Genomic DNA, 14,855 nt, shown 5'->3' with positions numbered 1-14,855 from the left:
AGAGAAAATTACTGATGCTAATATGTTAGAGAAGACATTTTCTACATTTCATGTCTCGAATATGCTCCTGCAACAGCAATATCGAGAGAAAGGTTTTAAACAATATCCTGAACTAATTTTATATCTTCTCGTGGCCGAATAAAATAACGAGTTATTGATGAAGAACCATGAATCTCGACCAACTGGAACAACACTATTCCCTGAAGTGAATGTTGTGAATGTTAATAATCGTGGTCGAGGTCGTGGTCGAGGTCATGACTGTGGTAGAGGAAGAAGTAATTATTATTTTCGTGGTGGTTGTTCTAATCATTTAAATTTCAAAAGAACCACACAAAATAATGATCACAAAGGAAAAGCTCCACAAGATAAAAGTTCAAAGAGTGTTGAAAATAAATGCTTTCGATGTGGAATGATTGGGCATTGGTCACGTACCTGTCGTACGTTAAAACACTTAGTTAACCTCTATCAAGCCTCCATGAAGAAAAAAGAGAAAAATGTGGAAGCAAATTTTGTATACCAGGATAATGACATATTTGACCCATCCCACATGACAAATTTGGATGTGGCAGACTTCTGTTAATCTTCTCTTCAGGAGATTCAAAGAAGTTTGCCACAGCTGGTGAAACATCAAGTGTTTCTTTTGACTTTGAAAATATTTAGACTTATGTTGTTGTTTTCTTTTATATATCTTCATGTTTTTTTTTTTTAGTAACTTTTGTATATTTTATTTTAAGTGTTGTTTTTCTTATTGTAAATATTTTCTTTTAGTGAATAAACATGAATTATTTTCATATGTTGGGTATTTAAAAAATGAGCAAAGAAGATCTATGTCTGATAGACAGTGCAACTACACACACAATACTTACAAATAAAAAATATTTTTTCAAATTGACAATGTTGAAAGAAAAAGTAAATACAATATCAGGTTTTGCAAACTTGATCGAAGGTTTTGGAAAAACAAATATTATTTTGTCTATAGGAAAAAAATTTACAATTGATAATGCATTGTTCTCTAGTTAATCAAAAAGAAATCTGAAGGGATGTACAAGCATGCAACGGAAGCAATCAGAATCAATAAACATTCTAAGTACACTTAATTTGAGTTCTAAAAGCATGTACAATAACAATTTACAAAATAAGAGGGTTTCAGAATTATTACCTTTGAAGAATCCTCCAAATCCGAGTTGCTCTCCACGAATTTCAGCTTCAAACTAACAGTTGACCATCAAAAGTGTATTCTCTACTATTCTCGGCCTTAAATTGAATGGTAGAACTCTGATTTGAAGTGAATTGAGAAGGGAGATGGAGAAGGTTTGAGAGGGAGAGAGACTTTTGCAGAATTTCCAAAATTATAGCCACATCCTCCTCAACCTCATAAATTCTCAACTTTTATGTAACTCATATATGCACCCACTCAAGGATATCAGCCATTACCACTTCAATTTACAATGAGAAAGTGGGATAAGTGTTTGATAGAGATTATGCCACAAAGCAACAATAATTTTGTGGATTTCTCCACTAAATCATATAGATTTTCATTTTTTTTTATATTTAATTCAGTTTAAAATTAATCAAAATTAAAATTCAATTTCTTAAATTGAATTCTGAAAATTGAAAATAAATTTGATTTTAATTAATTAAATAAATTTAATTAATCAAATATTTTAATATCAAATATTAAATTAATCAAATACCTAGTTTTAAACATGAATCCTATTCTTGTAATTTAATATTTAAATATTTTGAACTCTTCAATTTCGTTTAATTTCAATAGATTAAACGTTTAATTATATCGAATATAGATATGCAAACCCTAATTTGAATTTGAACATTTTAAATTGAAACCCTAAATTCAATTTGAACATTTCAAATTAAAATTCAATTTGAGCACTTTAATTTGAAAACTTAATTTTGATTTTGAACATTTCAAAATCACTCAATTCACTAATCCAAGGTGATCATGTTTTACGAACTAGCAGAGGGACCTTATGGACCTACAGATAATGAGCTCCAACGATTTAAGATTAATTGGCTAAACTCTTTAGACCGAATTAATCAATATTCGTTAACTACCGAGACACACCACTATAGCTTGATAGTTGCACTCTCCTCACTGTAAATATATTTCTGTACACTTGATTTAACCATAATTAGTAAGTTGATCATTCATAGGTTGTTCGTAATAACGGTTGGGTCAAATGCTATTTTACCCAAAATTACATCATGTTTCTTAAGTTATATTAATCCTCTAATGAACAATTGGTTTGTGATCCAATCACTAAATCGAATCCCTCTTGGTCCAATGAGAGGGTGGAGCCCCTTGTTCAAGACTTGAATTCAGTACTTAAGAGAACAACTTTTCTACTAGTAGGTGTGAATTTCATCTTGCACCTTATGTCCCCAACTATCTACCCGGTCTTACCTCTGAATGGGAGACTTATTAAGCCAGCGCTGTTGAGTCAACCCTCATTTATGCAAATCTAAGGATAATCCCGAATAAACAGGAGTTCATAGTTAGCTTAGGATTAAGGTCGAGTTACCTAGGTCATCTTATTTGAAACACAGTCTTAAACAGTAAACAACGTTTATAAAGTAAGAATGACTTATTTCTTGGTCTGATCTTATACAAACTCATTGCATAGGACACCCACACTTCTCATGTCTCCACATGAACGATTCAGGATCACATCGTTTGTACTATTTACAAAGCGGGCCGCATTCGATAGTGTTACCAGAATAAGGTACCCAACCTTGTTCATATACTATAGACTGTTTTGGCTATAAACTCGAACTTGATCCATCTTTATGTCTCCACATAATGTTCAAGTATTCATGTAATAGTCATGGATCTTAGTTTATTGGATTTAGACTTTACACGTGCAATTTACATATTCAACAACAATTTTATTGAATAATGTCTATAATATCTTTTATTGATAATAGAATATGTTTAACATTCAAGTATTCAACAACAATTTAAAAAAGGGATACGCTGTTTAATCCTCCATGAGAGAATCAAAGGCATTTTTATTTATAATGGACGAAGATTTAGTAAGCTGTTGTAGATTGCCGCCAAGGAAAGAAGCAAACCATTGGGCCGAAAGTTTGGGTCGTCGCTCAAGTGTGTGCAAGTCCACATACAAAAGCCCAAATCTGGTGGCGTACCCATCGGCCCATTCGAAGTTGTCCATTAAAGACCATACAAAATACCCTCTCACATCAGCTCCATTCCTGTCATAAAATGTCATTACAAATTATAACATAATGAATGGATTACATTCATTATTTGTAGTACTTATTTATCTAAATTAATTGAAAATATAATCCAAATCTTTTCTCTTATTTGTCTTAGCTAAAGCTTGATTAAATTCTCATATCTGATAAAAGAGATATGGTTAAGAATTGTATCTCTCATAATATTATATTATATGATTGTAAGAATATGCTCATAATTTATATATAAAAGGGCAAATTTTTGTAAAGTGAAACAATGGATAAACCAATGATTACCTCTAAATTATTAAAAATAACTTTTCTAACAAAAATTATGTCTAAAATTTATATTAAAACTATAATGGAGTTGTATAGGAAAAGATAAAGTGGGCTATTATTTAGGTTGAAAAACAATTTTGGTTTCTAAACTTTCATTTGATTGACAATTTAGTTCTTGAACTTTACTTAATAACAATTCAATCTTCGTATTTTTAAATTTATAATATTTTAGTCTCTTAAAGTCTTTATACATTATAATTTGCTATAAAAAATTGGTAGGATTTAATTAAAAAAATCATATAAATCAATAAACTATAATTGAAGAGCATTTTTTTTTTTTATAAACAATAAAGAAATAGTTATTATGCAATAAAAAGTTATGGTTAATTTAGATGATATTTTTCATGATAAGGACTAAATTACTACAAATTTCAAAGCATAGGAACTAAATTGTTACGTATTAAAATTTAGTGATTAAATTATTACATATTTGAAAGTGCGAGAACTAAATTGTTACTAACTATAGTTCAAAGATTAAATTAGAAGTTCATGGATAAAAATGTTGTTTGAAGTTGTACTTACCTTATTGCTCTAGCCAAGGAAGCAAGGTAGTTCTTGTGGTAATTAACACGTTTTGTGTCATTTATCATGTCTTCAACTGTGTTACCATCGCCCGGTGGCATAGAATATCCTAAAAAGAAATAATATCTTAAAACTTGAAATTAACTTTGGGTAATTAAAATGAAAATTTAAATCATAGACATGCTTTTAGCTTAGCTTAGCTTACCATTTTCAGTGACAAAGATGGGTTTCTTGGGATATCTTCGTTTGATATAATTAATAATTTTTTCCAAACCTCTTGGAACAACAAAGAATATGTCTATTCCTGTCTGTTAGATAAAAGTATAAGTAGCTAAATGAAAATTTTAAACAACTAACTTCAAATAATATAATACATATCAATTATCACTAAATTGTGTTCCCAATTTATCAAAATGTCATCACTTTCGTATCCACATGTTACTTAATCTCTTGTTCTAAACTTTTTTTTTTAAATTATTATTCAGTTTTTTTTATCATATACAATATACAAAATTTAATAAAAAAATCAGAATTTTTTTCTTCAAATAATTCACATTTTCCAAACAATTTGTTTATGCAATTTTTAAGACTTTTTATTATTATTATTATTATTGAACATGTTTTAACCCTTTTTTTTTTTCTAGAGATATATTGTATAATATATTTTCATTTTGATTATATATTTTGTTTTTAGCACAACAAACAAATGTAGAAGAATTTAAACTTTTGACCTTAAATATATATCAATTATCATTAAAATATACTCATTTCTCTAGCCGTTCATATAATATGTTTATATTATACATTCATATAATTATAAGAACACGATTCTTTCTTCTTCTTCTTCTTTTTTTTTTGGCTTAGTTCCTAAATTATATTTTAATCTTAAGGATTGGAACTTATTAAAGCAGGAAGGATTAAATAAAACTCTAAAATTTTGACGAAATTAAAATAGAGGAGACTTTAAAGAGGAGAAAAGAGCATACTGGGTCTCCAATGGCAACACCATCTCTATATCCTGTGGTGTTAAGAAATCCTGTAATAGGATGATCTCCACCGTAAGAGCAAACCGAATGAAGACAATCTTTTGTATAAAATGTGGTATAGTGGTTGACACAAATGTAGTCCAAGCTTCCTCTTAAAATATTTTTCTCTAAGTCTGAAAAACTTGGAAGTTGGCTTCCTAAAATTTCTCGCATTTCTTTAGGATAATCTCCATATACTATAGGATCATACACCCTATTAAGGTTTAAAAAGAAAACTTTGTATAAGTACCTCTAGTTACCTGTTTGAAATATGTTTGTATTTGTAAAAAATCGGGAAGGAGGGAATGGTAAGAAGAAACTATCAAATTAAAATGATCAAATATTATATTTGAATTTTTCTTCAACTTATGTTTTTGAAAACATTATCTTGTACATGAAGGGAAAAAATTCCTTTTTTATGAAGGTATATAGTTTTATGTCAAACAATATTATCGACTTACCGTTAGACCTAAATTAAGAACATTCTACTCGATTCCACTAACATTCATTATTATCTCAATAAAAGGATACTAATGTTCAAAGGAAGAGAGTATCAAAGTTGAAACATCATTTGGTCTCACTAATGAAAACTTAAAAAAAGTAGGAAGTAAATACCAAATCATATGGTTTCATGGTGAACATGATTGGATTATCAATTAATAATTAATACATTAAAACAAATATAAAGCTATACCAAACTGTAGAACTAAGACACAAAATTATCACACTAAAGAAATGATAAAATTAACCATTATATTGGCTTATTACATTAATAACTTGACTTGTATGGATGCTATTTAAAATAATTGATGGAGAAGATCTATAGAAATACTTGATTGAAAATCAGTGATGCCAAGTGTTTACTTAAAAGAATCTAACCTACCAAGTTTTAAAGAGAGCAATGTTGAGTTTTAGATATTTTAATTTATTTTAAAGCATGCTTTTAATGTTCTATTTATTAAATATAACATTTTAAATTATTGCACTGCTGGATCCGACTTCACCTGCACTTGTCTAGCCTAATACTCTATCTATATGCTCCAATCGTGATTATTATTATTTATAAAAAAATAATTCTGATTTATTATTATTATTTATTAGGGGCAGTTTGGCTTTGACCTATATGTACAATCTATCATTCACGTTGGAAAAAAGATAATGGAAACTATTAGTATTTTTAGAAATAATAATTAAGTGTATAACATCATTTTAAAAAAATTATAAATATAATTAAGTCTATCCACGATAAACTTCTATTGTTGATAGACTCTTACCAGTGATATGGTTTATCATTCAATAATATGGTCTATCATTGATAGAATATTTAAATCTGGTCGTATTTGTAAATTTTTTTACATTATATTATATCTGCTAATAATTTAAGTCTAATATTTATATTTCCAATTGTCCCCATAGGAATTATTCTATATTATTCAATTAACCTAACACATGAAATCTACCTATCTTTGCATGAATTTCATTTGTTAAGTAACCTCTTATAACCATATTTATGTATCCAAATATATTATTAAACAATGATAATACAAAATAACCCAAAATAAAGGAGACCATTAAATATACTTAGCCTTTAAACTTATATATTAATTTCCTAGCACCAAATTCTAAAATAATAATGATGTGCAAATTTCAAAATGATATTCTTAGATGACAACTATGCAACCACTTTTTTTAATGAGTTTATTCTCTAGACCTTATATTAGCAAGGATGACAATAATCATAAGATCAAATGGGCATGATTTTTTTTTTTTAATTTAATCATTTTCAACTTTTTCGAATTCAATTATTGTGAAGTCTAATAAAATTTTAAAATTTTAGAAAAAGGTAATAAGTACCATATTTGTTGAACTATACTTAATCCATTATTTTCAACCTAATTAAGTAAAATGTATTTTATTATTTTACCAATAAGTTTTAATATTTGTGACATTAAAATTTTGTTGGAAAAATTAGTAAAAAAAGTGAAAACATAAAGATAGAAAAAAAAAACTAACCAGGCAAAGTTGAAAATCAAGGCTCTATCCACAGCTTGTATGTCAAATTGATGGTCTGTTAGTGGTTCATACATGTGCCCAAATACCACTATTCCTATCAATCCACCTTGTTTTTCCTACAAAATAAAGTTTTTCTTAATATATTTTTTAAAAAAATTAAATGAAACATTTTATAATTATTTTCAGAAAATATATATTAAAAGATGAAGAAATGGTCCATAAGTAAAGCTTCTTTAAAATAGAATTGAAGAAAATTCATATGAATTTGAAGAGGATTTTTAATGATTTTTTTTTTTTTGGTCTTAAAATTTAGAGATAGAAATTGATACTTCAAGACCATTAAATAATAATTATATTATCTCTATAGTTTTATCACTAGAAAATTAGTTTGTCAATTACTTATAACAAATATAAGGTTTGTACTGACAATCGAGAAGCTAGAAATTTGAATCTCATTAAAACTAAAATATCTTATTTTTTTAAATTATTCTAACTTTTTATATACTAACAATAGTTCTAATATATATATATATATATATATATATATATATATATATATATATATATAGTCAAAGGGAGCATAGCTTAACTAATACAAGAGTGTACTAGTGACCACAAAATTGGTTTTATACCTACTACTTCATTTAGGTTAATCTATATATTTTAAAAGGTGAAAAATATTATTATTTAAATAATTTATATATATATATATATATTGGCAAAATTAAAAAAATTAAAATAATATATTAATTTATTAATTACAAAGTAAAGAAATAAAAAAACATTAAAAAGAATTGACAACAAAAACAATTGTCTTTTTTTTTTTTTAAAAAAAAAAGAAGAATAAGAAGAAGAATAAGAAAAAGAGACAAGGTTGTGCTCCTTACCCCAATTATGAGAATTCACTATAATGTGTAGATTTTGAAATTTGATCTTTTTTTTTTTTTTTGAGAAATGCTCCTTAAATTTTAGAAATAATAAACAGAAAGTGGTTAAGATAAATTTGTTTTTTAAAAAATTAGAAATAAAAACAAGAAAGAAGAAATGAGAACACTAAATATTAAAAGGAGGGGAGAAGAAAACTACTTGAAAATGGGTGCGATAAAGACGAACAGCCTTTGCATGGGCAAGTAACATGTTGTGCATGACAATGAGAGGCTCAAAATCAGAGTTCCCAATAGAGCAGTTTCCAAATGGTGGCGAACAATGGCCCGGTGGATAAACTCCTTTTGTATAAGCCATCAACGTTATCACATTTGGCTCATTTATCGTAATCCAATGCTTCACTCTATCACCAAACTCTTTGAAACAAATTTTTGCAAAATATACAAAATCCTCCCTAAAATAAACCATTTCATCGTCCCAAATATTATCTTATTGCACACAAACAAGAGAGAAAAGAAGAAAAATAAAGGGTTAAAAAATACACTTTGTGTCCTTGAACTTAAATAGAAGTAACAATTTAGTCCTTATAGTATAAACTCATAAAAAAAATAATTAAGTTTCGAGCTTTATTAAGTAACGACATAGTCTTTGTAGCTTATTTATGAAAATTGATCCATAACAGTTTATCAAACTACAAGAAGAGGTACACATTAAAAAACCAACCCGACTGAAATAATTGACGAAACTAAATTGAACTGAAAATTTATTTTCGCTGAAGCACTGGTTTAGTTTGATTTAAAATTATATGAAAATAAAAAATTTCGATTCGATTTTGTTTTAGATTTGGAAAATGAATTCGAGACAGAATTGAACCTATGAACACCTTGCTACAAGTGTAAACAAATTCATGAAATCTTGAACATATTTTTCACAATGGAAACTAGATAGTATCAAAATGTAAAATAAAGAGACTAAATCGTTATAATTTGTAAAAGATAGAGATTAAAATTATTATTTATTGAAATTCTAGAATTTAATAGTTGCAGATTTAAAAAAGACTATAAGGATTGTATCATTATAAATTAAAGTTTAAGGACTAAATTATTATTTTATTAAAGTTTAAGAACAATAGTGTTTTTTCTTACCAAAAACAGGAAAAGGGAAAAGAGATATTACTGCATTCGAGAACTCATCCAACTTCCATATCTTTTATCGAGTTCACTCGGAAGATCGTGATGGTGAATCGTCACAAATGGCTTTATGTCTGTATCCATTAATTTTTCTTACTCAAATATTGTAGAGAATATTCTAACATCAATATACTTTATTTTTAAAACAGTTAGATTACAAATTTAATTCAAGGATTTTGAGATTTATACTTTTTTTAGAAATCTTAGAAATTTCTTAAACCAATTTATAGATAGTTAAATTTATTTTGTATTTTAAAAATTTTAAAAATAGTTTTAATTTACATTATTTGTTCTAAGATTATATATGACAAATTAATAGTGAATAATAGTGAAAAAAATCTAACAATGGTAAAAGAAAAACTCCTATAAATGAGAAGGTGTTACTATTTATTTGATTCTAACATTTTTCTCTAATATTATGTTAATTTTTACATTTTAAAGAAGTTTAATAGATATTTAAAAATTATGTACTAACGACTTTCAAAGCAAAGTTCTAATTGTGTATCTAAATTGATTTATTTGTAAAAAAATTTAGAGTTTTAATCGACAATTAAAATATCTACTAACACGATGATATATTTGTCTATACATCTATAAATAGAGGGTTCGGCATCGATATCATAAAAATGGATGTGATAAAAAGTTATAAATTTTAATATGAAAAATAAAAGTTATAATCGGACAAAAGAAAGAAAAAACAAAAAAAAGAGTAACAAAAGTAAATGGAAGAAGTACCTTTCAGCAACAAATGATCAATGATTTTGTTGTAGAAGGTGATCCCTCTTCTGTTGACTTTACCAAACCTTCCTTCTATAATAATATATATAATTAATTATTACAAAACACAACTATTAATATCTTCTTTTGAAAATTCCAACCGTATCAATCATCAACATTATTGTTTATTTTTTTATTTGGCAATAAAGGATTTTTTTTCTTAAAATAATATGTAATCCACGTTTGTACTAAAAAAAAAAAAATGTTGTCCACACTACTAATTTTATATTCCCACCCCTTTAAACAAAATCAACATCAATAAATATTAATATCGTCATTATCTTTATAAATAAAAATGAGCATAGTACTTTATTATTGATCTTGGAGTCAGAGGTTCAATTCCTCCACCTTATAATTCTAAAAAAATAGTAAAAATTAATCCAGTATATTGATATTTTATTTTTATTTAGTTAATTTTGTTAATTAAATGAGTTAAAAGTTTAGTTCCAACACATGACCATAATTGAGGCAGCATTATTGCTTAATCCCACCTCATATTTATTAAAAACAAAATTGTATGAGCTTTAAGTTGAGTAAATAAAATACAAAAGGTACATTTTTCACAAGTAATTCGAGTACAACCATGTGAATAAGATGATTATTATCATTCTAAAAAATGATGGTTCTATCTCTTAATCAACAAACTATATAAAAGAGGTGAATTCCATTTCTTTAAAAAAAAAAACCTAGTGCTTTTAAGCAAATTATATAGATTAAATTGCAACTTTCAAAACTATATAGAACCAAATTGAAAATAAGCTTAATAGATAGAAAATCAATTCTCCATTTACATCAAGAATTTTGGTTAAATTAAAAGTTAGTCATAAACTTAGATATCATTTGTTATCTATTTCCTTTTTGGTTTTTGATTTTTCAAAATTAAGCATATTTCTTCTTATTTTCATTATTATTGTTTGAATCAATCTTAAGTAAATTAGTTGAATTAACCAAATTTCAAATTTTAAAAATATTTTTTTTGTTGTCAAAATTTGACTTGGTTTTTGAAAATATGGATAAAAAGTCGATATCAAAGAAATAAATTTAGAGGTAGAAGAGGTATTTATAGATTTAATTTTTGAAAACTAAAAATAAAAAATCAAATAGTTACTAAAGGTGACCTTAACTTTTAGTTTTATGTTTATAACTTAGTCCTTCAACATTAAAAAGTGTCCAATAAGTCATTATAACTTTTGTTCAATGGCTCCTAACTTTAAAAAGTGTCTAATAAGCCTTCAACTTTTAATTCTATATTTAATAGACTCCTTTCCTTTCAATTTGTTGTCTAATAGGTCATTGGCCTATTTAATTTTTTTTCTAAAAAAAGATAACTAAATTACCAAACACAAAATTGAAAGTTTGTGGTTGACATTCAAAATTGAAAAAAAATATAAATTTTACACCTTTAAATTTGGGAGATTGTCTCAATTTAAAATCATGAACTAATGATGGTATCAATTTAAATATAAAGTTTTATAAATATATAAATTACCATACACTCATTTAGACTTATTCCAAAAAAAGATATATATAATGTAAACATATTATTGTTTCAATTATACTTTTAATTCATTATAAGTGAATGAATTTAAATACTTTATAAATGATTACACTGAAAAATCGTTTATGTATTCAATTCTTAAATATGTGTAGACTTCTTCAAATATCAAATTAAGAAAACGAACGATGATGCGTAAACTACTTTCAAAGGAAATCTTAATTGAGAGTATAAATTAATTCAATTGATTTCTTCAAAAGATAATAGGAACTTACTAGGCAAAATTCGCGTCCAAGAAATGGAAAAGCGATAAGCATTCATCCCCATTGAATGCATCAACTCAATATCTTCCTGTCATAATAAAAAAAATCAAAAATCAACTCAATTCAAGTATATATTTAGAAATAATTTTGAAATAGTTAAAATCATTTGTCATATTTAAAACCATTCTATTTTAAAATACACTTCTAATCACTTGAAATCAATTCAATATTTAATTTTAGATTTTTATTTTGTATACCTATTAGATTGACTTTAAGCAATTTAAAAATATTTTTTGAGTAATTTTTAATATGAGAAAAGTAATTTTAACTATTTTAGAATCATTCTCAAATATGTTATAAAGCAGAGTACCAAAAACCGATGGTAGTGATCATCGGCCACATCTCCGGTGTCGTTGTTCTTAATTTTTCCTGCAAATTTGCAAAAATATAACAAATATTTTTTAGGAAAAATGGGGAAGTTGGGTCTGAATGGGAATGAACAATCAGAAGGTAGGTTGGAACCTGGAGTATGGGAAAAAACATCCCAATTACTCAATCCCTTCCCATCTTCAAGATAACCTCCTTCAATCTACACTCAATAAAAACAAATAATAAATAAAGCCCTAAGATAAAACATACCCACAAATAGAAAAAATGAAGAAGATAATTAAGAAATGAATGAATATACCTGATAAGAGGAAGTGGCAGTTCCAAAAAAGAAATGCTCTGGAAAATCTGATCTTTTGATTTCTTCTGCTTCTTCTTCTTCATTTTGGCCAAAACTTTGATGAGAGCAAAGCAAAAGGAGGAAGAAAAAACATGAGAAAAATGGAAGTATTTTGGTTTTGGTGTCCATAATACTGACTTTGGGGCCTGCAATTCCCAAATCAAATATATTGAGTTGAAATGATTTGAATGCCAACAAAAATGTATGATTAGTTTGGTATTTTTGTTAGTTTATTAGATTGAATTATTAATTATATCTTTATTTAGAGGCTCTACTTACCTATCATGACTTCATATGGACGGAAATAGAAATAAAGATTGATTTTTTTAAGTATAGAAACTAATGATTTAATCGGTCATCAAAATAATATAATGATGAGGACAAATACTTTCACATATTCTAATCTAATTAAGATGCATTAACTACTCGTATCTACTCTTAATGAAAATTTGTTTCAATCAGTTGGATTCGACGCATCGGATGACTGGTTGGAATGTTGAGTTGAGTGGTTATGCCGAATGGGGTCGGGTAAGAGGGTGCATAGTAAGTTGTTCCGTATTTTCTGGTGTGCTTCCATATACTACATCTGGCAGGAGCGTAATCGGCGGCTGCATGGAGGTCGGCCGAGGTCGGTGTCTGCTCTTGTTCACCTTATGGTCTCTACGGTTTGTGCGCGTGCTACTTCCTAGCGGGTTGACCTTCTTGGTCTTATCTAGTATGTGTACGGATGTTTTTTCTTTTTGAACTTCACGTTGTTCTTGAAGGATCTCATACTGAGAGTTCCATGAGTGGGCTTAGATTGCTCCGATTTCACAGTGACTAGAACATAAACGATATACATTCTATACTAACAGTTATGCATATTAAACTCGTCAACAATATGCTCAGAATACAATAAATAGAGAAAAGGGGTTCACACCAGAGGAAGACGGTCTTCGTATATGTGAACCCAAAGCAGCAGAAAACTCCCACCGATCTACTAGCACCCGACGAGTCTATTGACTGTTACTGCATGATCCGAACGTACATGAACAAGGCCGTGGGGACAACACCATAAGGGAAACCCGAGTATCCTCGATGTCAAAAACCCAAAGAGTGGGCTATGGTGAGTTTGGTAGAGGATGAAGGAGAAGATTTCGTGTAGACGATAAGTGCGCACGAGAAGAACTTTGCTATCGTATAGCAGAGACGCTTATCGTATAGTAGAGCTACACGATCGTTTAGGAAAAACTGGACAATCGTTTAGAAAAGTGTTATACAATCGTTTTAAGAACACGTGAACTAGACAATCGTTTAAACAAATGAGATTCTATCGTATAGGCTCTCGCGATCGCTCTTTCACGAATTCTTTTGGGCGCGGGATATCAAATGCACGACTGAATTAATATCTCGAAATGAAAACGATTTTCATACTTTAACCCGCCGATTACCTTAACCTTCACGACCCCATGATCCCACGTTCAAACGTGAATTAATTGGTTAATTATTAAATAATTAATCAATTAATTTAATTAATAAATATAATCATATTATATTTATATCCTATAGTTTGATATCATATATCTACTATAATATTTTTCCTCTACTTGATATAAATCATATTTATATTTAATTTCCTCCAAAATAATGTATCTCATACATTTATCCAATTATATCATATATAATTGAACTTCCTCTTGTCAATTTGAAATTAGATATGCCCCAAGTATCTTAAGGAGAAAAGTTAAAGGTTTAAGTGAAACATCTTATGCCCCAAGTACCTCCCACTGAATGTTCTACCTAGGGATTCATTAACCTAGACATCCGACTACTGATTTTAGTCTAAGTGGTCTTTTTAAAGCCTGCTCATAAACAACGTTTGTTTATGAAATATAAACAAGTTCAAGCAGTCACATTTAAACACTTTAATGGACTGTCCTTAACTTGCATGCATGCATCAAATCTATCCAATTCACCTTTCCAGGTAAGTTACTAGGTAGGGGTGTTACGTTTCCGTTAACTTAAATACCCCAGCCTAGACAGAACCCGCCTTAGACAAAAGGTCCCTTATAGATAGATTTGCTACACTTTAACCTTTTATTAGCCAATTTAATCCTATTAAACTGATTAAAAGATTAAAGCCTTAGGGTTGCTAATCATATTAGAACCGTAATCTTAGGTCTATGTGATCCAAGTTTTAAACATTTTAAAACCATGAATTAAACCTAAGTGAGCATGCATGTCTTTCTTATCTCTTTTAGTTCTAATTTCTCTTTAACTCTTAAAAAGAAACAACTAAAAACATTGTGCATAACGAGGCGTTTATAACAATTATAAAGTAACCTATGTGTCATGCTTCATGCAATGTTCGATCATTACTATATAACTTTTATATAACACATAATAACCAAGCAAACATGCTATCAT

The 14,855-nt window shown here is 27.9% G+C and overlaps 1 protein-coding gene across 1 annotated transcript; it reads right to left on the bottom strand.

Annotated features, from left to right (window-relative positions):
• Positions 1-2,902: 2,902 nt before the first annotated feature.
• On the bottom strand, positions 2,903-12,670 carry LOC150033977 (beta-glucosidase 18-like). Its single transcript, XM_090317912.1, has 12 exons — positions 12,411-12,670; positions 12,245-12,311; positions 12,093-12,151; positions 11,735-11,810; positions 9,923-9,997; positions 9,174-9,261; positions 8,199-8,451; positions 7,113-7,228; positions 5,061-5,313; positions 4,280-4,382; positions 4,075-4,183; positions 2,903-3,231 (listed from the first exon to the last, which is right to left on the bottom strand). The coding sequence occupies exons 1-12, from the start codon at positions 12,576-12,578 to the stop codon at positions 2,997-2,999; spliced, it is 1,602 nt and encodes a 533-aa protein (XP_090174038.1). The 5' UTR covers positions 12,579-12,670; the 3' UTR covers positions 2,903-2,996.
• Positions 12,671-14,855: the final 2,185 nt, after the last annotated feature.

This window comes from Benincasa hispida, chromosome 9 (genome assembly GCF_027475165.1).
Source record: "Benincasa hispida cultivar pf3 chromosome 9, pf3_genome.v1.1, whole genome shotgun sequence".
Classification (NCBI taxonomy): Eukaryota; Viridiplantae; Streptophyta; class Magnoliopsida; order Cucurbitales; family Cucurbitaceae; genus Benincasa; species Benincasa hispida.
Note: the sequence above shows the minus strand (reverse complement) of the source record. Positions and strands in the feature narration are given on the sequence as shown.

Bases quoted from the DNA above. Each gene is read 5' to 3' on its own strand.
- LOC150033977 (XM_090317912.1), bottom strand. From the start codon at position 12,578: ATGGACACCAAAACCAAAATACTTCCATTTTTCTCATGTTTTTTCTTC. The intron at 9,998-11,734 runs GTAAGTTCCTAT...ATATTATTATAG, and splicing joins TTGGACGCGAATTTTGCCTA to AAGGAAGGTTTGGTAAAGTC. The intron at 4,184-4,279 runs GTAAGCTAAGCT...ATTTCTTTTTAG, and splicing joins CATCTTTGTCACTGAAAATG to GATATTCTATGCCACCGGGC.